Source organism: Chrysemys picta, chromosome 4 (assembly GCF_011386835.1).
Source record: "Chrysemys picta bellii isolate R12L10 chromosome 4, ASM1138683v2, whole genome shotgun sequence".
NCBI lineage: Eukaryota > Metazoa > Chordata > Testudines > Emydidae > Chrysemys > Chrysemys picta.
In genome coordinates, this window is record NC_088794.1 from 34,827,859 (window position 1) to 34,854,483 (window position 26,625).

The 26,625-nt window shown below is 41.6% G+C and overlaps 1 protein-coding gene across 14 annotated transcripts in view; it reads right to left on the reverse strand.

Moving 5' to 3' along the window:
• Positions 1 to 26,625, reverse strand: part of CHID1 (chitinase domain containing 1) — a 275,561-nt gene that overhangs the window by 190,967 nt on the left and 57,969 nt on the right. For 8 of the 14 annotated variants that reach the window (XM_065594671.1, XM_065594673.1, XM_065594669.1 and 5 more), the window contains exon 9: positions 7,471 to 7,512. The exons of the other annotated variants lie outside the window; for them this stretch is intronic. In XM_065594671.1, the coding sequence (XP_065450743.1) occupies positions 7,471 to 7,512 (42 nt within the window). The remainder of the gene's footprint in view (positions 1 to 7,470; positions 7,513 to 26,625) is intronic. 14 annotated transcript variants of the gene reach the window in all.

The following is a 26,625-nucleotide window of genomic DNA, read 5'->3' on the forward strand; positions in this document are numbered from 1 at the left end:
GGAATGTGATCGTTCCCCTTTATTCGACATCGGTGAGGCCTCATCTGGAATCCTGTGTCCAGTTTTGGGCCCCACACTACAAGAAGGATGTGGAAAAATTGGAAAGAGTCCAGCGGAGGGCAACAAAAATGATTAGGGGTCTGGAGCACATGACTTATGAGGAGAGGCTGAGGGAACTGGGATTGTTTAGTCTCCAGAAGAGAAGAATGAGGGGAGATTTGATAGCAGCCTTCAACTACCTGAAGGGGGGTTCCAAAGAGGATGGAGCTCGGCTGTTCTCAATGGTGGCCGATGACAGAACAAGGAACAATGGTCTCAAGTTGCAGTGGGGGAGGTCCAGGTTGGATATTAGGAAACACTATTTCACTAGGAGGGTGGTGAAGCACTGGAATGCGTTACCTAGGGAGGTAGTGGAGTCTCCTTCCTTGGAGGTTTTTAAGGCCCGGCTTGACAAAGCCCTGGCTGGGATGATTTAGTTGGGGTTTGGTCCTGCTTTGAGCAGGGGGTTGGACTAGATGACCTCCTGAGGTCCCTTCCAACCTTGATATTCTATGATAGGAGGTGCTCATTATCCTATCAACTTAGGACCCTATATTGCAGCAAGAGTCACCTGAATTAAATTGATTTGGTATGAGTTATATCTTCAAAATATGAGACAACTACCATGTTCCTACTTGTTCACATACTTTAGATGTACATTTTTACTTTTTTGTACTAATGCTATATGAATCACTGTACTACCTTAGTTAGTTATTAAAAAAAACTGACTATTTTGTTTGTTAAACACACACACACACACACACACACACACACAAACCTATTAATGGTCACCATAGGGACCCCTGGTTTTTTGAGCATTGTAAGAGTTATTCGTTTTTGAGGTATGAAAAAATTTGCACGTACACACTTCTAAATGTTATAAGAAAAATAGAAGTGGGCAAAAGAGGGGATTACTTACCACACACAATAACTGTTTTGGACTATTGCCTCCAGAGAACCATTCAGTAGGCATTGTGAACCTAACATTTTCAGAAAGGTTTTGTTCTTTCTAAATAGTAGCCGACAGCTCTTATGTTTGTATACTTAGCATGACCTCCCCAAGATAGTTATGGGATTTGAGACGAAAACAGGCAGAGAAACTGACTTCAGAAGAAAGTCAGAAACTTTGGATGAAGTGCAAAAAACACCTTGTTTATCTAAGGTGGACTAGCTGTCAGAGCCTTTACCTCTAAGACCCTGCTGGACAAGATAATTGCTACCATGAAAGAGAACAGCAAAAGGTGGAACAGAGAAAAATTCCAGGGGCACTTTTGTAAGTTTGGTGAGCGTCAAATGCCCACCAGCATCACCATCTTCCTCAGGTAAATCTTCAACCAGTCATTCCTTATCCATGAGCTGATCTCATCCAAGCACTGGAATATCTTGGTAATATGTGGTAAGTAGAGCTGTGTCATCTTTGTATTGCTGGCACTTCAGTCCATGTTGTCTTATAATTTCACCCCAGTGGTTACACATAGATGCTGAATATGACAGAAGAGAGAACTGATCCTTGTGGTCTCCACAAGGTCTAGTTGTGGATGTGTAGCTTCCCTATCATCGCTACTCTTTGAGTGCATCCCCTTCAGGAAGAAGTCATACCATTTTAGCACATTACCCGGGCCCCTGACACCTCTCTCAGGTGAGAGAGCAGTATCTCATGGTCAATGATGTTGAATGCCTGTGGAGAGTTCCAGGAGGATGAAAATAGATGTCTGCCCTGTATCCATCGACAGCAGAAAATCATGCACTAGTACCACTAAAGCAGTTTCAGTTCCACGTCCTGACGTGAATCCAGAGGGTGCAGGGTCTAGAATACTAGCTTCAGTTAGATGAGCTTGAAATTGTCCTTTGAGTAGCTTCTCTATAAGCTTGCTCAGGAATGGACAAGCTTAACTCATGCCCTTGCCATCCTCCATATATTGTTCCCCCATATTATGTTTGGGGCAACCTAAAACTGATCAGCTTGAACTAGGGGAAAAATTCAAGCTACTTATGCTGTTTTAAGGCCTTTTAAACTGTAAAAACCACATTCCAAAAAATCAATCAACTTTTGAGTAACAGCAAGAGTGTCAGGGACTGACCAGGAAAATGCTCCTTAAAAAGACAACATCTTAAAGTGTGTACTTTAAATTATGTACATACACATGTATGGAAATTGCTCACAGCTTACAATACTAGGGGCATGGAAAAAGTACTTGGCCTACAGGCATTGGTTGATTTGTCCTATAGTTAGTAACAAACATATTATGGAAGCACCCAGAGGCCACAAATTGGAATTGGGGTCCCAATATGCTGAATGAATTATAAATGGATTGTAAATCCTCCAAGGAAGGTATTATCTCTACTCTAAGACAACAACAGCTTGACATAAAGATGAAGGGAAAACCATACATGTAAAGGGAGAGATTTCTTTGAGGGTCACGCCAACAAACATTATAGAGGCTGAGCCATAGTTCAAAGTGAATGGTGGTTTAAATTCAGAAGCAGAAAAGTTAAAGGGTCTACACCCTGTAGTTTCAATACCTTCAGCTACTTTAGCCATAGCTGCAGTTACTCCAGAACAGGAAACTAACATTCAGATTTCTTCAGAGACCCAAAGTGCTATTTACCAGTTGTTCATTAAGGATGCCTAGATTTGCAGTATCAACACTTACTGTCGCAACTAACATAGATCCTACTACGTATGCCCAATTTTCTCCACTTGCTGTGGATTAGCATTCTAGACCTTTTTAAACTATTCAAGTATTTTTAATTTTTGAAGGCTAGAACCTCCTGACTGACTTCTTGGAATAGAAGAGTGCACCAATTTAGAAAACTAACAAGCCAGTTGGGAATGTCAAATGCGAGAGCTGCAGATTCATAAAGTAAGAGTGTTGTCAGAGGACAGTTCACAAGGCAAGAGTTCTTCAGATCACTGGGGAATTTTAATTGCTGACTAGCTGACAAGTAAAGACTTACTGCATTCTGATCTGAAAACAAAATAGTACTTAGGTACCATATGAAATTTCTGCAGATCAGTGAGGGCTGGCATTTTTCCTTGATACAAATTCCCCCGTCCCCCATCCCAGCTGTTGCTTTTGCAGTACTTGCTCTCCAAACAGAAACGAGCACATGATCTGCTCCTGCTGTGCAGAAGTCAACACACTTTTCCAGAAGCCAAAATCATTACCTATGGCCCATCTGGTGTAAACCAGAAACAGAAGTCAAGAAGTAGGAAGTTTGCCAACAATGTCATGTCCTGAATAAAAAGTATGTAAATGTTAGTCAGCAGACATCAAGGACTGAATGGGCCTGGAGCTGTCATCCTCTTCCCATGACAGGAGAGTAATCCGGGTCAGGACTGAGGCACATAGGCATGGCATCTAGGACTGCCACTGCCAATGCTGGTATTTTGTGGATAATTTGAAATTTTATACCCAGGTCTGGTCAACCAGCTTAAAAAGATTCATATATGATCACAAATCAAGGGCACGACTATTGGAGGGAAAGTTTCTTTCCCTACTCCTTACTGTATTGCCTTAACCCATTTTAAGGGTCCAGCTCTCTTCAACTCCTTTGCCTCCATCCCTTTTGTTAAGTTAATTAAGCAAGATTACGCAGAATGAACATCTGCTGCTCTTCCATTAGTTTCTCTAATTTCCAAACTATTCCAACACCCTTGATGCCAGGGCTCAATGCCCAGGCAAGCCATGCTCCAAAAGCAAAGCTTTACACAGGGTGAGCTTGTATCCCTAAGCATATGAATCTGATTTGAAAACACTAACATGCCAAATGTAGAATTTACTCCTCCTTACAAAGATTAATGAGTCCTTTTTATTTTTGCATAACTGTCCGGTATCATACCAAAAGGTATCTATTTCCCCTACAGCAGTTGGTTCAGAATCTTTGCAAAAGTTAGGGTTGAGAAAGCATAAATTTCAGATATTGGTCTGTACCAACTGACCTACAGATTTGCTCACTGTCTTAATAAAAGGCATTGAGATCTTATCTAATAGGAATTCAAAGCTGTATTGACATTTACACCAGCTTCAGTATTTGGAAGTGCAGCCTGATAATAGTTACATTAATTTTAAATAGCAAAGCATAGTCTTTGAAAGCCATTTATCTCCAAGAATAGATTTGTTTCTGAGCTCCTCTAAAGAATCTATATAAAATACATTGAACCTCCGGTGTCTGTAGTCATTCCCATGCCGCAATGCGTTGGCAGCCCGACAAACAGCAGCAAACAAGGGCAGTCACTGGTCTGAACAGCATGCAAGAGAAACACAGACTCAACTTAGTGCCTTTGTTCAGACATCCACATTAACAGTAGCCATTAGAATAAGGTTATCAAGAACAAGTCTGATCAGTAGGGCTACCCTTTATCTTTTTATAGAGAGAAAAAAACCTAATGAGGATGATGGGAGTGTTTATAACTCAGTGTTTGACTCTGTGTTATTACCATTCCTTTAAAAGGTTATTAAACATTGCCAATGACAGTTACTCAGAAGCAATTACCAGAATCATAAGCTATCCATTTTGCAACTCACCTCAAATGACCCTCACTTCTGCAACTAATAAAAATAAAATTTAAAAATGAGACTTTTAAAAGTGAAACGATATGAACACAAGAGTGGAACAAGTAACCTCATCACCCTATTTTATTTAGGTCTCATCTATTTCTGCATCAGTGATGATAGCTATAAAGTCAAATGTATCTATACTCATAATTCAGAAGATCACAATATTACTGTTATACAAATGTAAAATATTTGGGCAGCATTCAACAGTTGCCACCTGCTCAGTGTCCCATCCAGACAGGTTAATACTGAGCTGACTGTAATCTGGAGCTGGAGGCTGGCTGATGGCAATGTTCAGGACTCAGTTTTATCTGGACTAGTAGCTAGTACTTCATCCTCAACCACATCAGCCACCAGCAGCAGGGATTCACCAAACTGAGCCAGCAAGTCAATGTCATCAGTGTATTCAAGATCTCAAAGCTCTACACCACTGAGAGCCGCATGCTCAAGCTTATCCATCAACCAATCAATGGAGACACTGAACAGCAATGGTGACAGAACACAGCCTTGCCAAACTTCCATGGAAACAGGAAACCACGATGTGTATCTGCCACTGACTCAAACCCAGCTTTCTGTTCCATTATGGAAGTCTTCCACCAATAACACTATCTTTCTACGGACACTGAGTCACCTCACTAGATCCCACAAACATGTTCCATGCACTGAAACAAAGGCCTAATGGAAATCTATAAATTATGCTGTGCCCATTTATTAAACTCGATCATTTTCTAAAAAAAGTAGCCTGAAGGTAAAGATCTTTGTGGAACAACCAGGTATCAAGCGGCACTGAGTACCCAGACCTTTGCCATGAAGTGCATTGTTGATTGAGATATTAACACAGAAGCAAAGACTTTCCCTGGGATCGACAACAGTGTAATACCCTTATAGTTATATATATTCGGCCTATCACCAATTTTGAACAGAGGCAGAATAAATACCCATCTTCAGGTTGCTCAGGATGGTATTTGTGTGCCAGATGTCTGGAACAGCATGTGCAGCCATGGTGCAACAATACTCTCACCTGTCTTCGGCATCTCAGAGGTAATGTTGCAAACGCCTGGTATCATCCCAGTCAAACTTATGGACTGCAATCCAGACCACCTCTTGGTTGAAGGAAGGTGACAATTGAGGAGTATCTTGAAATGATCTTTCCAATGATGCAACTGATCCTGAAGCTCCTTGCCGTTGCTGACATCCAGCTGCTTTACTTGACAAGCTGTGTCCACCTTCCCCCACAACCACCACAAAGTTGAATCGTGGGTGTGGAGACTGCACCTGGCAGCATCCTGGTCTAAACTGACTGCCAGAGTCAACCACCAGGATTCTCTATCTTTCTTACATGATGACTTGATGATGTCCCAAAGTCAAATCCATTCAGCTTTTGCTTTTGCATTCAAACAAACAATTCAAAGACTCAAATGGTAGCCTTGTTTTTAACTTAGCTCTAACTGCAATGAGCATCTCCTCGCTGATCCATGGTTAATGTTTAAAGGGCTGAGGCCTCAGCACTGAACTGACAACAGTCAGCACGAGTTGATCTGAAAATGCCTTTCTTCATCAGATGACAGAGGAAGAGCGCCTTTAGTCTCTGATGCTTCGATATCCTTCAACAGCTCAGAACAGAAAGCTATCTGGTTGAATTGAACTAATTTTAGCCCATTAACTGATTTTCTTTCGAGTCAGAGGCACACTTTTGTCAGCAGAAACTGATGTCCAATGTCAAATTCAGCACCTCTACAAACTTTTACATCCATGACCATTGACCAATGAGGGCATGATGAATAACTGTCCTAGTGAAACCATCTGGGCTGTACCAGGTCTGCTTGTGAACCTTTAGGTGACAGAAATGTGAGTCAGTGATCACGTCACTGGTAGCCAGAAATTCCAGCAGTCACTGCCCTTTCCTGTTCTCCTGCCCCACACCAAACTTCTCAAGCATACACTTGACTACGTGTCATTAGCTTTTCCTATTAGCATATTAAAGTTTCCCTGGATCATGAGGACATCTCTTCTTGGAGCTTCATTAACGATTGACTGGAGCTACTGGTAAAAATAATCTGCGGCCACATCATTGGTGTTAATGTGACCACACTGTAAGGATGGTAAGATGCTCGCAGATGGCCTGGAATCAGACAGTGATAGGTCACTCATTAACCACCTGCCAACTCTGCAATACCCACCATGCACTGGGTGAAAGTACAATGGCTATCCCTTGCTAAGGCAATCTATTGGGGCAGTCTGAGGGGGTACACTTCAGATAAAGCACAGATAGCAATGTTCAGACTTTTAAACTGCACGACGGGGAAAACAGCTGTAGCTCTTTCGGGCGTTGTTCAAATGCTCCAAGCACCATTTTATATGAGATACAGGAATGGCCCTTTTACAAGCTTTCATTGGTCAATTTCACATCAGGAGCAGAGAAACTCTTGGCTGTTTGCCAGTTAACTATGGGTCTTGAACCCTGGTCCACAAGGTTCTAAGGAGCCAGTAAGTTCCAACCTGCCACACACTGACCTGCTAACAGTTGCTAGAACTAGAAGCTGAACTCTGACAGAGGGATTAAGTCCTGAGATCTGAATGGCAGAATTAGGGGTGGGGGGCCCCCCGATTGTATTTAAACCAAGCATAGGAACAGGAAGTTGTCCAGGCGACTGGGTTTCCCCTGCTTAGGACCGCTTTGCTTGTGTTACTTCCTCCTACTGCCTGACTCTGATCTCCTAGTATCTGACCCAGCCTGGCTCCTGCTCTGACCACTAGGTCAGACCATCCATGTCCTGGTCATGACACTGTTTCAGGTACCAGGACAACTGACAATAGTGTTGCAGGTGATCAGCTTCAGTATTAAACATCCTCACGATGTGAACGTACTGACCATGAAGGGCTCTCCACATCCTGAGACCCCACTTTTCTATACCTACAAGAAAATGAACAATTAGTCTACAGCGTGAGGGACAACATGGTATAGTTGATTACATGGAAATTAGGTGGGGAAAATGTACATAATTTTCACAATTTGATGTCATCCTTCTCCTTCACTTTTTATCTATTGCTTATCTTAGTGGATCATTGCCCGCCCAAACAGCTTGTCTACCTGTGTTATCGGAAACACAAAGCATAGCCAGCTCACTCCGTGTATATGCTACCTATAGTTTATGCATACTAATGATTTTAGCATTATTTCCCATATGTAATTTCATATTTCAAATATGAGGGCAATCAGAAAGAAAGTCTGCCACCAGAAAAGGTCAGGACAGTGTATCAGGAGTATTACTGCTTTCACAAAATTAGTTTAACATACCCCAGTCTGTCACAGGCACGTTGACCTTTCACTGCTCTCAACAGCAAACATTGGTAAAACAGCACCATGTTTAATAGATACTGTTCAGTAAGTATAATTGTTCTCTCTCATGTTTGTGATCTTGTATTTAACAAAATCTGCTGATTCAAAATCCCTTTTGAAATAAGTTTCTGGGTTCCTGCTGTTTCAATACCTCATGTTATTTACTTATCCAAGTTGCAAAGGTTTAAATTTGCCTCTCAGTGATCTGGCAATAATAAAAATCTGAAGTGTTGGTGTCCTTATTGCAGAATGTACTGAAACCTTAGAATATACTTATTTTATAATTAATTGAGTTTGTTGGCCCTATTATACCATAAAGATTACCATATTGTTTCCTTATTTGTTCTGTTTCGAAATTACAACTTGCTGTGCATGTTTATAAACAAAACGTTCTACCTCCTAGGATAGGAGCCACACAAGAACACCTGTTTGTTTGCAGGAAGTTACTGGAAGGTATTTAGAGTTGTGGCAAAAACATTGCAACAACTTTGAAAAAAGAAGAGTTTGATCTCTTGTAAAATAAAACTCAAGATAGATACTTTAATAATTGTAATCACCTTTTAGGAGTGTGAAATATCTGATTCCTCTTATATATGCAAACACTTGTTATATGTAAGGTTCTTTGAACAGGGCAATTGGTATTGATTTTGATTTAAAGAAAAGTAGTAGAGCATTTACCAGAGTGAAGGGAGAGACTCAAACATTTAAAAAAAATTGTATTTGCAGAAGGTTTAGGGCTTGTGTGTTCCCCATAATTAATACCCCAAAGAGGAATTTGGATAGCCCAGAACTAAGGAAGCTTGGAAAGCACAAACCTGCAACCAACAGTAAAAGTGAGTAAGTTAGTAAGTGTTCATAATGTTACCTAAACTGAAAAGGGAACAGAATTGACAAAAGGGGAATGAGCTGTTGTTTTACCATGATCAATGTAAACAAAAAACTAAATGTATTACTGTATCAATAGCAATGTCAGGAGTTTGTTTTTTTCAAATATTGCCGCTAGTGCCAGTTTTATCCCAACATCCCCAGAAGGATGTAAACTATCTTCTAAAGATAAATTAACAATCTTTTGAAGTTTAGAGGAGGAGGCAACATATGTTCACTGAAAGCATATAAAAAGGTTCTTTTGAAATAATGTATTTATTTTGCCATCTCACTGTCAACCATACCTAAATTAATTAGACTCAATTGTTCCTGGGCATAAAGACTGCTTAAGTTCTAGGTGAAAACATCTTGTAGCTCTCAGGCAATATGCTCATAATGAATGGAGATGAGCCATTTACTGAGTTTTAAAATACCTTGCAATTTTTATGACAACTTTAGAAGTCATTGTGCTCACACCTCATAACATTTAAATTATGGACCCAATCCTCCAAAAGTTGAGTAAATGCATAGCCCCTTGCAGCATGGCCCCTGTATAAACACAGTAAAATCAGTTTTGTTTTCTCATGAGTGAATACCTGCAACCAAAGTGATAGGACTAGCTGCACTGAAGAGAACTCACTGACAGAAGAGCAAGTTCTGAGCATCAGCTGGACACAGGCCACCCAGTATGGTATTTTGTGTTTGGGTCCCTTTATAAATTTGGCTCAGCTTAATACTTTGCTTTATTGTCAGGGTGGATAAAAAATGATTTTTTTTCTGACAAAATTTTTTTTAAGAGTTTTTAAATCAGATTTTTTATTGTTATTTAAAAATAAGCCTGTTTAAAATGAATTCCGAATTTAATACAAAATATGTCCAAGACATAAACTTATTTATAATCTCTTAAAACATTTAAATACAAAATAAATATGCTAAAATCCATGAACCTCTATAAAAAATTGAGTTAAAGGATGTTTTTCTATATAAAAAAGAATCAGGGGGAAAAAATCTAACTTTTGAGGTCCAGCCTTATAAATATGGCACAATAGATCATGTACTGTATTAAGGGCTCATTTTAATAAAAGTCAGTGTAATGTGCTGTTTTGTATGTTTAAGTTCCAGTTACCATACTAATACAGCTTGACACAAATCATGAGTAAAAAGTTAATTATCTAATAAATAAGCAATAGACCATTCACTATTTTCTAACATACTAAAAACGTACAATTTAATACATTGAAAACATTAAGATTAAATTGCTTAAATAACTGTTATAGTGAAACCTCCCAAGTAACAAAAAGATGTACCAAATCTAGTGGAAAGGCTCTATTAAGTTGTAAACAACATGCTTTAATTGTTATGTCAACCAATGGAATGCACCTTTCTTTAGAAAATAATTGAAGTACAAATGGAAAAGTTAATTAAAATCCATTATTTAAATTGAAGCCTTTCACTTTGTGGTTTAAATCAATCCACCCTATTTACTGTACTTTGACATCATCTTAGACTTGAACAGCAATTAGTGACTAAGGGTATATCTATGCTACAATTAAAAACTCATGTCTGGCTTGTGCTAGTTGACTCAGGCTCACCGGGCTTGGGCTAAGGGGCTGTTTAATTGCAGTGTAGATGTTCAGCCTTGGGCTTGAACCCAAGCTCTGGGACCTTCCCTCTCGTGGCATCCCAGAGTTCAGGCTCCAGACCGAGCATCTACACCTCAATTAAACAGCCCCTTAAGTCCAAGCCACGCAAGCCTGAGTCAGCTGCCACAGGCCAGCTGCAGGTGCTAACTGCAGTGTAGACATACCCTAAAGGGCTGAGTCCACTGAAATGTTGGCACCTAAACTCTCACGGACATGAATGGAAGTCAGAGTACTTCAAACCTCATGCAACTTTATTCCCACCCCATTGTGATGAAAAGTCTTTTGAGCCTAATATTAGGCGAAGGGATTTCACCTACGCCTTGCTCAGTTTGGCTAAACAAACCAGCAATGGCATGACTCCAGTAACATTCTATTTGTTGCTTTAAGTTCAGAGAGAATTTCACCTAGCCCACCCAACAACTATTAGCACCACTTTTTCCATCTGGCTTGAATGTGCATCAACAAGCTTGAGAAATGTATCCGACACCTTAGCCCAAGGACTAAGCGTACTAGTCCTAACTAGTGTGCTGCTATGCCCCTTTAAGTAAAGTACCTTCCAACTGCATTCCTTTTTAAGCACAACATGCTCAATCAAATTTCTATTTAATATAAGTTAATAACCTCCCCTACATTTGATTTTCTACCCTTCCTAGCATAAATGTTTCCTGTGGCAGATCTTGGTGTATCATTATCTTCTTTTCAGTTCCTTATTTCTCTAGATTGTGTTCCACCTCCTACTTTCCATTACTCCCCACCAACCTTAGTACCATACTCCATTTCCAGAGTAGCCCGTCACCCTCATCCCTTCCTACAGTTCTGAACAGAAGCAGTGAAGATTAATGAAATTCTGGTCACTTTCCACTCTGCTACAGCTTTGGACATAAAATGCACAGGCACTTGAGCTATCTAAGATGACCTTGTGAATAGAAAGGCTCTTTGCAGCCAGAACAGAAAATAAACTGAAGGGCTAGAAACTTAATTTTAAAAAATAATGAAAGCTTAGATTTAGCAATTAGGTAAGTTCTCAACCTCCAGGAGAATGGATTTTTCAAGCCTTATGCATCCCACCTCAAACATCTGCAGCTATGGATACACAAAATATTGTATACAAGGAGTATACATTAAGTTCAAATATTTGACTGGGAGAACAGTATTTTTGGTTCTCCTGACTTTTCAAATAAAGCCAGCAGCATTGTTGCTGTGCATTTCATGAAACTAATAAAAGGCTAACAATCTGATAAGGATTATTTGCTGAGAGAGCAGCAGCTTTAATATGCTTCTTTCAAAGGGTATATCTTCACTACCCACCGTATCGGCGGGTAGCAATCGATTTATCCGGGATCAATATATCGCATCTCGTTAAGACGCGATATATCGATCCCCGAACGTGCTCACCGTCGACTCCGGAACTCCACCAGAGCGAGCAGCGGTAGCGCAGTCGATGGGGGAGCCGCGGCCATCGATCCCGCGCCGTGTGGACCCCAGGTAATTTGATCTGAGATACACAACTTCAGCTATGTGAATAGCATAGCTGAAGTCGAAGCATCTTAGATCAATCCCCCCTCCCCCAGTGTAGACCAGTCCAAAGTCTGGGATGCAAAAAGGTAAAGATGAACAGATGCTCAATTACAAGTTTAACTGTGCTTGTTCTGCTAGCAAGTAACAAATGTGAGCAATTCTATTCCGTAGTAGATATATTCCAAAAATGCTATAAGGGAGAAGGAGGACTGATCTCAAGGTGTACTATAGGTGTGATCCAGTGAAGAATGTGAAGATTTATTTGCTGTGGCAACTAATATGTGAAAATGCAAGTATGAAAAGAGATACCCCAATACAGAATTGATTGTGAGTACAATTAAGACTCATTTCAAGCAAGTTGCCATTTCAAGTTAGTAAGTCAGAAGTTTAACAAGACTAGATACCGTCCAACTCTGTACTGTGACTCTGGGTACACCTAAAGGATAACTGGAAATGATTATATGCAGTTCCATTGTTCAGGGTTTATGTTGCATGGCACTATGGAACAAGCAGGGCGATCAGGACACCTTCTAAGCTATGGAACTAGGATGAGCAATTAATATGTACATTAATATAAGCTACTTTCATGGCCGAAGGTTATAATAGTAGACTTCCTGATCAAACTCTTGCACAGATCCAGAATCATATCTTCGAGAGGAAGATCCAATGATCTAAGCAGTCAATGAAGCAGAAGACACAAGAGCATCATCATTAACCCAATAAAGGATGACTGGTGTCCTTGATGTGAAATCCAGGTTACATCCAGAAGTCTTCAGACTTACAGCAACAGTTACAGGAAACAAGACAATATAAATTCATTACAGCTAGAAAATCAGACTTCCCAGTAGCCAAAGACATCTGGGCTACTGGGCTTCTGTAGGCACAGACTTTCCATGTCTTATCTCCAGGTGAAACCAATCTCTCACTGTGTTCAACTACTCCCAATAGAAAATGTCTATTTGTATTGTGGTAGCACCTAGGAGCCCCAATCATGGATGGGGGCCCTGTTGTACACAGATGATTCCTGACCCAAAGAGCAAGTAAAAGGTAAGAGATGACAGATGGATACAACAGACAGAGAGTATAAGGAAACAGGACAATGTGGGTCAGCAAGATAGGCAGCATTGCCAGCTGCCTAACCACTATCAAGTTTTTTGTAGGTATCACAGCAATGGCAAGTTTCATGGAGTGATCTGAAGGAGAACAGTAAGATGGTTTTGCAGATTCATTGGAGCATAGGCACTGGAACCTGGGTCTCCCACCTCCCAGCTGAGTGCCCTAACCCACTGGGCCATACAGTCATTCTAATAATCCCTCTCTCTGGCCCAATGCACATGTAATCATTTATGCACAGAATAACAGCTTCAACAGGAGAAATAGAGACCTTTCCCAGAGTAGCCCACTGTCCAGTGGTTAGGGCACCCAACTTCAAATCCTTTCTCCACATCAAGCAGAAGGGGGATCTGAACTCAGGTCCCCCACATCCTGGGTGAGTGCCCTAAGCACTAGACTAAAAGCTATAAGAAGGATGGCACCACTACCTTTTTCTTACACATCTCCCACTCTTTTGTGGGTTTAGATGTGTTCAGACCACATCAATCCCCATATGCAAGAGAGGCAGGGGAATGCCTAGTTTGAGAATCCCAGTGGGGCTTATATTAGAGATAAATGGTGAGCTGCTGGGGACAAGCAGCAGGACTTAGGTGGCTGTGTGCATGCCCACCCACTCACCCAAATTTAGTTCTCTTAGGCACTTTAACAGAGGCCTGGTCTCGGGGGGGGGGGGGGGGGGGGGGCGTGGGGGAATCGATCTAAGATACGCAACTTCAGCTACGAGAATAGCGTAGCTGAAGTCAATGTATCTTAGATCGACTTAGATTGACTTACTTTGCGTCCTCGCGGCGCGGGATCGACAGCCACTGCTCCCCCGTCGACTCTGCTTCCTCCTTTCGCCCTGGTGGAGTTCCGGAGTCGACGGGGAGCGCGTTTGGGGATCTAGACAAGACGCGATACATCGATCCCCAATAGATCAATCACTACCTGCCGATCCAGCAGGTAGTGTAGACATACCCAGAGGAAACTTAGGCATCTAGGAACTTTAGGCACATACAGGGCAGTAGCAGCTGAGCAAAAGTTCTGTGAATGACAGTGTCACCTAAATGTTGGACTTAGGCACTGACAGTGGCAGTTCAGCACTTAAGTGATTCCTACCCAAAACATGCTTGCTTGGCTTATCTCAAACTTTTTCTCCTTATTGTTTCTACTCCAGTGGAAGAGCCATTCTTATCAGGACACTTCCTCATTTCAGCACAACTCTATTTTCTGCTGGGAAAAGATCCAAGGTATCTCATCTGCTCAAACAATTTATACCAGGCTCCATCAGCTCTATGGTCCCAAATACAAGAGTGGTAGGATCTATACACCCTTAGATGTACAGTCAACATCTGAAGGATCATACAAGCACCCATTCTCAGGAGGCCATGTGTTTGGCTAGCTCACTGTTAACCCAAGGATATTGTGCTTGATAAATTTTATCACTTGCTGAAGTCTTGGTGGAGTCAGACTAAAACTGAAAAAAAAAATGTTAACCCAGTATTTTATATGGGTTGGGTTTTTGGATATAAAGTTGATAAATTGTTTAATGGGACTAATTTTGTGTCTCAGGTCTGGAGTGGCTGATCTTTTGTGGCACCAAGCATAGGGTACCTGTGTTTTTATTTAAGTTAAAGTGGAAATCCATGAAATAAATAGATGAATTGGTACCTTTCAATAAAAGCAACCTTCATGAACCCAAAAGATATTACAGTTTCAACTCTTGCTGTGGCTGCATTCAAGATCACACATAATAGTCTCTTCTATATTCTTAAAGTAACAGACACCAAACATCAGCTGCCAGTACATTGCTTTAACTTAAGGGAGAAGTATCCCCCGATTTTAATATATTAAAGACAACAGTTGTTGAGAAATGTAATAGATACTATATTGAGGCTCATAGAGGGTGTATTCATTTACAAGGAGTGTTTGTATATTCATTTGTAAGCACTCATGCAAATGCTAAACACATGCCAGCAAAGAGCTGCAAAACAAACAAGGTGTGATACAAAACAAAGCAATGCTGGCTTTTATGGATTAGGAATACAAGGAGAATTAGATGTATATGACCTGAAATTCAGTGTTTGTTAAAGCGTTTAAGCTTGTAAAAAAATGGTTGCCTGTGTCCATTTCAGTTTAATCTCCTACCAGAAACAAGATTAGCTCCATGCTTTCATGCCTCATCATGGCACACCAAATGAGGGGTCATCATTCAACTAGTAAAGAACATACATTTTTGAAGTTAGTAACTAACAAAATGAGTCTAAGCCAACAATACAGAAGTCCAGTTTCTCTTTTCCAAAAAGAAAAGCTACAGAGCGTTATCCCAGCAAGATGATCAGCAAGTTAACATTTTCAGCTGCTGGAGAAAAATGTAGGCTACAATGAAGATTATGAAAATAATGCTAAATGCCATTAGAATGTAAGATGCACTCTCTTCAGCAGCCTAGTAAAAAGGCACATTAGAACAGAGAAGAGGAGAAATGATGAATCACAGTAAAACAGTATCAGGTTTTATCATCTCTCTGCTCTAAGAACTATACAGAAATGGCTGGTGAGATATTTCCAATTTCCCTTAAAGTCCTTTGTCTTATAATGCATATGTAAAGGGGAAAAATCCCCTGCCACCAACTTCTTACTACTTTTTAAAATGGAAGGTCAAGAATACTTACCCTCAGCATACTACAAATGGGTTGAGAAATCAAGTTTTAAGCCGTCAGACTGTTTGAAAGGTAGGAAGTGCTTTTATGCTCTCAACTTTTTTTTGTCAAATAAGAAATCATCCACACTAAGGAGCAGAGGTAAAAATCACATCTGGGATATAATAGTACCTAGCTGAGAATGGATGGGGAGCAGAAAGATAATTTGAAATTTCGTGCTTAACATACAGATATGGCAAACTGCTCAGAGCAAAGAAACCATGGAATATTTGCCAGAGACGTGATTCTAGACAGAACATGTAAATTCGCATCAGGTTATAAATTTAGTAGTATGGGCTTGTTCAAAGTCAAACCCATTTTGGAAAAGTTCGACTCAGCCATTTTCATTTGCTTGGGCCGGAACTGATCCTGTAAGTTCTCAGCCTAGAAGCATATTTCAGAACTTCATTCTAATAACCTCAACCATTTTTTAATTAAATACAAGGCTATGAAAGCTAAACTTCTTTCAGCTTGCAGCTTACTTCAAATTTTTGCAGAAAGCCTCACTAATCAAGGGATAGAAAAGTACCATTTTAATAATTTAGATTAGATTGAGCCTTAGCACTAGGCCCTGCATAAAGGGCGGTGCATAGCTGCAGAAGGAACTCTGGGATGGAATTGAGACAATTCTCTCCTTGATCCTGGGTAGGGAGATAAGTTACTGCAGCCCTCTACAGGCTAGAACTTACTTTTTCCATCCATGTTGACTTAACTTTTCTAGCCTGCACTTCCCTCCTCCCTCTGCACTCAGATTTGCTGGGCATTAATACTGCCACACAAGCAGATAAAGGGACCTTGCTCCCCCTTCTTCCCTTGCACAGCTGCATTAGGCTGGCTCACAATCGGGCTCTAAATGTATGTCATCAAGTTTAAGTTATTTACTTTAAATGCTAACTATTTTTTTATTGCTTGCAGAGAAGTACTAGTATAGCCTTAATTTCATAGCAAATGAGTAGGCACACTTCATATATCTGCTAACATTTACCAATCCTTCTTGAGAACCCTGCTAAGTCTGGGTCTCTGGCAACATCCTTATTTGTCCCTCTGTTTCCATCATGTAAAGGTCAAGAACATCTGTTTTTAAATTAAAATACTACTCTGATAGATTAGTTGCCAGTAGCCTAGCACTTTAACTATCTCAAGGCTTGCTGGAGGGGGGAATTTACTCCCAGTCTACTGTATCCAACTTTTTGGGGGGACACACTTGTGGAGAACTCGTAAATCAATAGAACTTGATGTATACTTCTATTATTCTGACGCATAATCCTGAATGCTGAGTCCCATAAGGGCAAATGAAAACATACTCTTGGAAGATTTCTGTTTTAGGCTATTAAGCACGTTATTGAGACAGGTAATAGAGAATATTTTTGTATAGCACGACTGGATCCTTGGCTTAAGTAGTTTCATGCACCTCCAGTATTTTTGTGCTATATTTGTTACAAAATAATGAAGTGTAAAACCCCACAAATCTTTACTTGTGTCACTAATACCTCCTTGGATTTTTGAAAATGAAGTTATTTAAAAAAAATCTATTTTACTTTAGACCATTGTAACAGTTTATGCTCAATATAGATAAGCCTCCAAACTTCTGAAGGCTTAAAGAGGAAACTCTTTTTGAGATTCAGCAGTTCTACCACACTTTCTTCTATAACTGGAAATTCTTGATTAAAATAAAGTTACCATCTTTAATAGTTTCATCAACCTGCCATGGTATAGAAGATATAAAAACTGACATTTTAATAGTTGATCTTCCTTAAAAAGCTGAGCTCCCTTGGCTATGCCAAAATATACGTTTAGAAGTTTTACTTGTTCAGGTCCCATAATCCACTTTAATATTCCATAAAAGCTTCCAGATGAAAGGAAAGGAATCTATTACCTGTTACTCATCAACCAGGCACCCTCCTCCCTGCATCCTTAAGACTGATGTTACAAAAGAAAGGAGATTCAATGTGTAGGGCATAAATTGCTCAGTGCATATTCTGACATATTATAGGCAAATGAAGGGCATGATGCTATTAGATTATAAAGTCAGTGACCCAACAAATGGCACTGCTTTAATAGTGTACAAGGACAGGTTGTGTTTTAGGAGACAATAAAAGTCACATTAAAGTGACCACAGATTAAGTTATTTACCACTATGCTTAACAGAAATAACAGCTTTCAATGCCCTCAGTGTCCAGGAAACCAATCCACAGCACTATTCTACCACACACATAATGTCTATTATAAATTACAAACGCATCCCTGCTTCCTAACATAGTGGGATGAACTACAGGGCAGACTAATTTATTAAGTTGTCTTCAAAACTGAACTCTCCCTTATAGATTAAACCATCCTGGAGGAGCAGATGTTAAAAGACAAGAGCAATATGTCCAAAATTCCAGGACAATATAAAAGGGTGCTTTTTTCAGTCTGGTTTCTCTAGCACAGGGGTTCTCAAACTGGGGGTTGGTACCCCTCAGGGGGTCGGTACCCCTCAGGGGGTCGTGAGGTTATTACATGGAGGTCACGAGCTGTTAGTCTCCATGCTGCTAGAGCAGTGTTTCTCAAACGTCTATACTGGTGACCCCTTTCACATAGCAAGCCTCTGAGTGCGACCCCCCCTTATAAATTAAAAACACTTTTAAATATATTTAACACCATTATAAATGATGGAGAAAAAGCCGGGTTTGAGGTGGAGACTGTGTATAGGGATGTCATATTTCTGAATGACTACTGGGCCAACAGAACACTTAAATTCAGCAGCAGGGAACTCTGCTAAGTGAGCCAGCCACACTTCACAACTCTGCTAACCAAGGAGGGAGTTTCAAAACACACAGCTGATCATTGGTCCCCGTTTCAGTCTATGACAAAGCAGAAGCAAACAGTGGAAGCTGGTACCTACATTTTAGATTGCCTAATGCTTTCCTGGATAAAGGTCTCTTGTAAGTATTTTTCTGAGCTTGCACACCTTGATTTGCAGAAGGCCTTTGACATTCAGCTGGGCAAACACACTCAAGCCACAGCAGTGCCTTTTCTTTACCCTCCCATAAAATTCTGCTCAGCTTTCACTGAGATATAAATTCACTTGCTTTCGTCAAGAAAGTTTTGATAACGTGCTAAAAGTGAGTGAACCGAAAAGTTGTGAGGCTGAGCTGATGCCACTACAACCAAAGCCATCATGTGCTGAGAGTGCAGGGGGGCAGCCAGAGCAGCAGTAAGGATGTGTGACCAAAGGCAAATGGGGCTGCTTCCCACAGACCTTGCACATGCCCCTGGTAGACCAATGCCGCCTCCTTGGTGGCTCCATACAGCGAAGGAACAAAACTAGGCTCCTCTCCCCTAACACCCACATTTGGCCCACTACCTGAATCCTGGGGCATCACATGGGCCGGAGCTCCCCAACTTCCAGGGGGTCGGGAGGGTGTAGAGAGCTGGACTAGACTGGGCTCCCCCTCCAGAACACAGCAGTCTATTGCGCCCCCCCACACCCAAAGGGATAACAATCTTCTACTGCCAGCTAGTGTAGTCAGTCCTGTAGCTCAAGTAGTAGCAGTCTGCTCTGCAGTGCTGCACATTTAAGGTTCAAACCATGCTGATCATACAAACTGGGGTGCTGTTCCTTTAATATTTGTATATAATTTCCTAAAGGGAAATTCCTCGTAAAGGGGGGGGGAAATTAACATTATTAAGGTTACAAACCAAGCTCTGAAAAATTAGGAAATGCCAGACTGTTACCTGTACAACCTTAGTTCTACCTCCTCGTGCCTATGCATTGAACTCCTTTGTTCAGCGCACATGATGGAAGCACAAGAGGAGAGGGTAGAATTGAGGTTGCATGCACAACTGTGAATGTGTTCAGAGGGCGGTTACGTTTTCAAATGCTTAATTTACAATGTAAACATCTCTCATATAGCGCTTTTCCTCAGTGTATTGGTACAGTCATTTTACAGATAGTATTAATAGTATTTTTGCTACCTAAATAATATTTTAATGTTTTCGGTATATATAATTTTATTTAAAGCTAGTAATGGCATCCAAGTATATGCATTCAGCATATATTAGTAGGTTATGTCTTAGACCAGCAGTTCTCAAACTGTGGGTCGGGACCCAAAGTGAGTCATGACCCCGTTTTAATGGAATCGCCACGGCTGGCATTAGACTTGCTGGGGCTTGGTGCTGAAACCCAAGCCCCACCACTGGGTCCTAAGTCCAAGCCCCACTGCCTGGGGCTGAAATCTAAAGGCTTCAGCCCTGGTCGGTGGGGCTCGGGCTACAGACCCCCCGCCCAGGGCTGAAGCTCTTGGGTTTTGGCCCTCCCGCCCAGGGCAGTGGGGCTCAAGCTTCAGTCCCCCATCCTGGGGTCATGTAGATCTTACATTCCAGAAAGACACTAAAGGTTTGCTTCCTTTAAGAGGGGAATTTGGCTATTGACAATCCTTCTGAGGAGAAACAAATATTTTAGACTGAATTGTGGAGCGAAAAATATAGTACGAATGTCTCTGTACACATTGTAAGAGTCAGTCACTTCATGAGAGGGTTGATGTCATAAAGGGACTTTAAGCAGCCAGAAGTGATCTTTTGTGTGTGTGGCTCTCTCAAGTACAGGGCATCAGAGAATAGAAGACAGACTCAGATATGCTGTAATAACAATGTTTGTAATCTGAACTTCTTAGACGAGCAAGCCAAGTTTTAACATTCTCCCTAGACTGAACCTGGTTTATTGTGTTATATAAAGCCTTAAGGTAATTTGAATTGTATTGATTTATAGGACTAATAACTGAATCATTCCCATGGGAAGAAAAACAAATCTCTGACACGAATGAGAAACTGAGGGCAGGGAGGGGAGTGGGGGAGAAGGCAAGTTGATGGTCAAAGGCGAGGGACCAGAGTGGGTAGTGCTACTAAAATGACTGCAATCAAACTGGTGCACAGAAAGCCCGGAGACTGCAGCAGAAATTAGGAGACAGGAAGGTAAATTTTTTTCTGGAAGCGATCTCCCTAAATTTACCTCAGTGGTGCTGTGACAGCAAAACTCAAATTAAGTCTCCCTAACTTCAAACTGTTAAGTACATCACATATTAAACCAATGAAAAGTGAACTGCTTAGTGCTCGCCTCATTTTTGCCTTGATAAATACCAAATTAAGCTAGCCCCACAAAAGACGTGTGTCCAAAAAAAAAATCTCTGCTTATTTCATCTTTTCTAGTATTTAAATTGCTTCCCAACATAGAGAACAGCCAAATCAGCGACATTATTACGAGGAAGCAGATTTTACGTCTTTCCCTAAGGAAAGATAGATGAAAGCTTTGTTTAGAAAAAAAACTGAACTCTGAGGGACATGAGGAGGGGAAAAGAGGAGAGAGAGAATCTGTTGTTGTACCTAGGAAAAGAAGAGTTACTTCTGACAACAGCCTCCCTCCAAACCTCTTTATGAAAGACATCCAAATAGTACAAGTGAAAGTTACTTTTAAGTTATGCCTTGCTGTTTAGGGGAATATTTTGTGGGTTAATAATAATGCTAATACAATATCTACAACCTTGTCATCCATTAGTTTTATGATTGCCATCACCATCTTCAAGTGGGCACCAATGATACTGTCAAGAATGACCTTAAACGGGTCACTGCAGACTATGTGGCTCTGGGAAGAAGGATAAAGAAGTTTGAGGTGCAAGTCGTGTTCTCGTCCATCCTCCCTGTTGAAGGAAAATGCCAGGTAGGGACCATTGAATTGTGAAGTAAATTGTGTTTATGCAGGTGGTGTCGGAGAGGGGGCTTTGGATTCTTCGACCATGGAATGTTGTTCCAGGAAGAAGGATTACTAGGAAGAGATGGGATCCAGCTAATGAAGAGAGGGAACAGCATCTTCGCAGGAAGGCTTGCTAACCTAGTGAGGAGGGCTTTAAACTAGGTTCACCGGGGGATGGAGACCTAAGCCCTGAGGTAAGTGGGGAAGTGGGAGACTGGGAGGAAACACAAGGAGAAGGGTGCAAGAAGGGAGGCCTCCTGATTTATACTGAGAAAGCAGGGCAATCGGCTAGTTATCTTAGGTGCCTGTACATGAATGCAAGAAGCCTGAGAAACAAGCAGGAAGAACTGAAAGTCCTGGCACAATCAAGGAACTATGAAGTGATTGGAATAAAAGAGATTTAGTGGGGTAACTTACATGACTGGAGCACTATCATGGATGGGTATAAACTGTTCAGGAAGGACAGGCGGGGGAGAAAAGATGGAGAAGTTGCACTGTATGTAAGAGAGCAGTATGATTGCTCAGAGCTCCTGTATGAAGCTGGAGAAAAGCCTGTTGAAAGTCTTTGGGTTAAGTTTAGAGGTGAGAGCAACAAGGGTGATGTCATGGTGGGCACCTGCTATAGACCGCCAGACCAGGAGGATGAGGTAGACAAGGCTTTCTTCAGACAACTAACAGAAGTTTCCAGATCACAGGCCCATCTTTAAAAAAGGGAAGAAGGAGAATCTGGGGAACAACAGACCAGTCAACCTCACCTCAGTCCCCGGAAAATCATGGAGCAAGGACTCCATTTTGAAGCACTTGGAGGAAAGGAAGGTGATCAGGAACAGTCAACGTGGATTCACCAAGGGCAAGTCATGCCTGACCAATCTGATTGCCTTCTATGATGAGATAACTGGCTCTGTGGCTATGGGGAAAGCGGTGTACATGATATATTTTGGACTTTAGTAAAGTTTTTGATACGGTCTCCCACAGTATTCTTGCCAGCAAGTTAAAAAAGTATGGATTGGATGAATGGACTATAAGTTGGATAGAAAGCTGGCTAGATTGTTGTGCTCAATGGCTAGTGATCAATGGCTCGATGTCTAGTTGGCAGCCGGTATCAAGTGGAGTGCCCCAGGGGTCGGTCCTGGGGCCGGTTTTGTTCATCATCTTCATTTATGATCTGAATGATGGAATTGATTGCACCCTCAGCAAGTTCACAGATGACACTAAGGTGAGGGGAGAGGTAGATATGCTGGAGGGTAGGGCTAGGGTCCAGAGTGACCTGGACAAATTGGAGGATTGGGCCAAAAGAAATCTGATGAGGTTCAACAAGGACAAATGCAGAGTGCTGCACTTAGGACAGAAGAATCCCATGCACTGCTACAGGCTAGGGACCGACTGGCTAAGTGACAGTTCTGCAGAAAAGGACCTGGGGATTACAGCCGACAAGAAGCTGGATATGAGTCAGTGCGCCCTTGCTGCCAAGAAGGCTAATGGCATATTGGGCTTCATTAGTAGGAGCATTGCCAGCAGATCGAGGGAAGTGATTATTCCCCTCTATTCGGCACTGGTGAGGCCATGTCTCGAGTATTGCATCCAGTTTTGGGCCTCCCGCTACAGGAAGGATGTGGACAAATTGGAGAGAATCCAGTGGAGGGCAACGAAAATGATTAGGGGGCTGGGACACATGACTTATGAGGAGAAGCTGAAGGAACTGGGCTTATTTAGTCTGCAGAAAAGAAGAGTGAGGTGGGATTTGATAGCCTTCAACTATCTGAAGGGTGTTTAAAAAAAAAAAAAGAGGATGGAACGAGGCTGTTCTTAGTAGTGGCAGATGACAGAACAAGGAGCAATGGTCTCAAGTTGCAGTGTGGGAGGTCTAGGTTTGATATTAGGAAAAACTATTTCACTAAGAGGGTGGCGAAGCACTGGAATGGATTACCTAGAGAGGTGGTGGAATCTCCATCCTTTGAGGTTTTTAAAGCCCAGCTTGACAAAGCCCTGGTTGGGATGATTTAGTTGGGGCTGGTCCTGCTTTGAGCAGGGGGTTGGACTAGATGACCCCCTGAGGTCCCTTCCAACTCTAATCTTCTATGATTCTATGAACTTCCTTCCCAATCTGTGCACGTCGTAGCACATCTGAACTCAAACCAGAATACACTGCTCCAGCCTCAAATCTTCAGCAGTTTGACTCTTCATTAGGAAGGAGGTTTTGTATTGCTTTCAGATGGTCTACAAACTTGCTTCACACCTTCCTTATGGAAAGGTACCCTCTTTCCTGCCCTCAAACACTTCTATTCTCAATATTTTCCTGTCCTCCTCCTCCTCAAGCGTCAAAATCCTTTCTGTCTTTCCACAGGAAATACAGTGTTTCTTAAACTTTTGTACTGGTGACCCCTTTCACATAGCAAGCCTCCGAGCGTGACTCCCCCGCCTTATCAATTAAAAACACTTAAAAATATTTAACAACATTATAAATGCTGGAGGCAAAGCGGGGTTTGGGGTGGAGGCCGACAGCTCACGACCCCTCATATAAGAACCTTGTGACCCTCTGAGGGGTTCCAACCCCCAGTTTGAGAACCCCTAAAATAGATCCTTCTATCAGGCCACTCTGTTGGGTGATGCTTGTAAATCCTTTAGCCTACAGTTCAAGCCATGGTTTTTCACATCCCACCTCTACATGGGATAACACAAAATATAAAATTGTACTCCCAATTCTCAGTTTCTTCATGCTCAGTAATTTCTTGGAATACATATTATGTATGATAATTTATGATATAAGAGAGATACTTCTAACACTATCAATTGTACTGTAATGATTTGCCTGTAGAAGATGCAGTTGGCCAGAATGTTGTTGTAATTTTGGGCACCAGTAGAAAGGAAACCTTTTGTTAAATACAAAGCTGTTCAGGTAAGCAGTGGAGGAGAAAAACCCAAAGCTAACCTATGAGATTTTCTACCAAAGAAATTTAACAGGAAGTGTATCTTTGAGTTAATACACAATAAAATAGTATATCGAATCAAGAAAATGTTTCCTATTCACAGCAAACAGAAAGATGACTATACCAAAAGGAAGGAGGAAGATAATGGAAATGGAGATTACTTGTCTGTAACTGGAAGTTCTTCAAGATGTGTGGTCCCTAATCTGCATTCCACTACCTACTCTTCTTCCCCTCTGCTTCAAATCATGACTGGATTCTCAACAGAGAAGGAACTGGAGACACAGTTGGTCCATATCTCCCCTTATATTCTCTATGCAGAGTAGGAATGTGGTTGATACCAGGTGAATAAAAGATAGAATAGCCATCGACTGGAGGATGGTATGCACTGATTGCTACTAGGTGAACCTGCAGTGAGAAGCTAGTCAGCAGGTATTTCTGCTATTTTAGACTCTGATTATACCTGGCTCTGTTGTGCCCATGTAGAGAAATGCCTCTACTAGGCTAGATAACATTTTCTGATAGAAACTTTCCTGCTGTTAAGAATAGTTTGTATGACCTCCAAACAGGAATGCACTCAGTTTGACGCCCATGCAAATACCAAGCCATCAGTTGAAGAGAGACTGGGTCAGGATGCCTGACCCTGCAGCTTTCTTGAGTTAGCAGGTCCAGGAAGAACTGAATGCTGATGGCTTGATCGAATGGCATTCATAGCAGGTCCAGAAACAAGAACTGTCTGGAACACTTGGGTGAGATGAGAATGATTAGCATTTTGTCATTATGAATCTTCCATGGAATTTGGGATAGTAGAAGGGTGGGAGGAAAGGCATACCTCAGGTGGCCTGTACAGAATAAAAAGAAGGTATCACCCCTGGAATCCTGACCTTGTGCTGCTCTGAAACAATATACATTGAATTTTGTGTTCATCTGGTAAACAAACAGATCCCAAGACAGGACTGAGTGAAGATGCTGATCAGCACTGAATTGTGCAACTTCTACTTGTGATCAGTGGTGAAATGCCTGCTGAGCCTGTCCACCAACGAGTTCTGAACACCTAACAAGTATGTTGCAGAAACTCTGATGTGGTTATGGATACACCAGTTCCATAAGTTGACAGCCTCGATCCATAGTGGAAAGGTGTGACAGTCTGTACCCTTATTTTCACCCTTTTTACGAGACTATGATAAATTTTGTACGAAATACACCTTATGAGGTACCATCTGAAAATTCAATTTGCTGGTCATTATTGTCCTTGTAAAATGTTGTGATCGCCGCAGATCTTGATGCAGTATTGGCTGCATCCACTGCAGCTTGCACAAGGTTTTATCCACATGTCTACTTTCCTCAACAAGGGCTTGGAATTGAACCCAGTCCTACCAGGGGAGCTTCTCTCTGAACTCCAATAACTTTGAGTAGCTCATAAACTTGTATTTCACTAACAAGGCCTGGTAATTAAAAATTCTGAACTGGAGGCTGGGAAATGCAAATACCTTCCTCCCTAAAGGTAAAAGCATTCAGCTCCCTTGTTCACCGGGGTAGTCCTAAGGTGTTGCTACCTGGATCTTTCCATGTGTTTGTACTACTACGGAATTAGGAGCAGGGTGCATGAACAAGAATTTTGCCCCCACTGCAGGCACAAAGTAGTGCTTCTCAGCCCTTTTCAAGAATAGGGGTATACACTGCCGACTCATGCCATACCACTCTAGCTGCATAATGGCCTCATTCACTGGGAGCACTACCTAATTGGGTCTGGTGGCTACAGGATGTCCAAGAGTTTGTGCTACATATATTTTGAACTCTAGTGAAATCTGAAGCTCTGCAATAGTTCTTGATATTGCCTATGGTCATTAGGTAGAGGAAATGAAGATGGGGAACTGACTCATCAGGTAAGGAAGAGGATAAGCCTGTTGGTACTGCAATTACCAGCAGATCCAGTTAGTTGTCGTCCCGTTCCATATACTCCTGCTGAGCCGGCTGCTGCTGTTTTGGAGGACAGGGATGGTGTGCCTCTCTGGTAGAGTGCACGGATCCAGGATGTTGTGTGTAAGGGTTCCATGGACTCCAACATGGCGAGTACAAAAGGGTTGAAAGCTGGTTGGGGTGGACCCTAGGGCATTGGGTATCAGTGCTCTCTTGGAATGTTAACCTGTTGGGTGAAAGATTGGTCCAAGACACTCAAAACCCTGCCTGAGCTACCATCCTAGTTGAGGAGATGACAT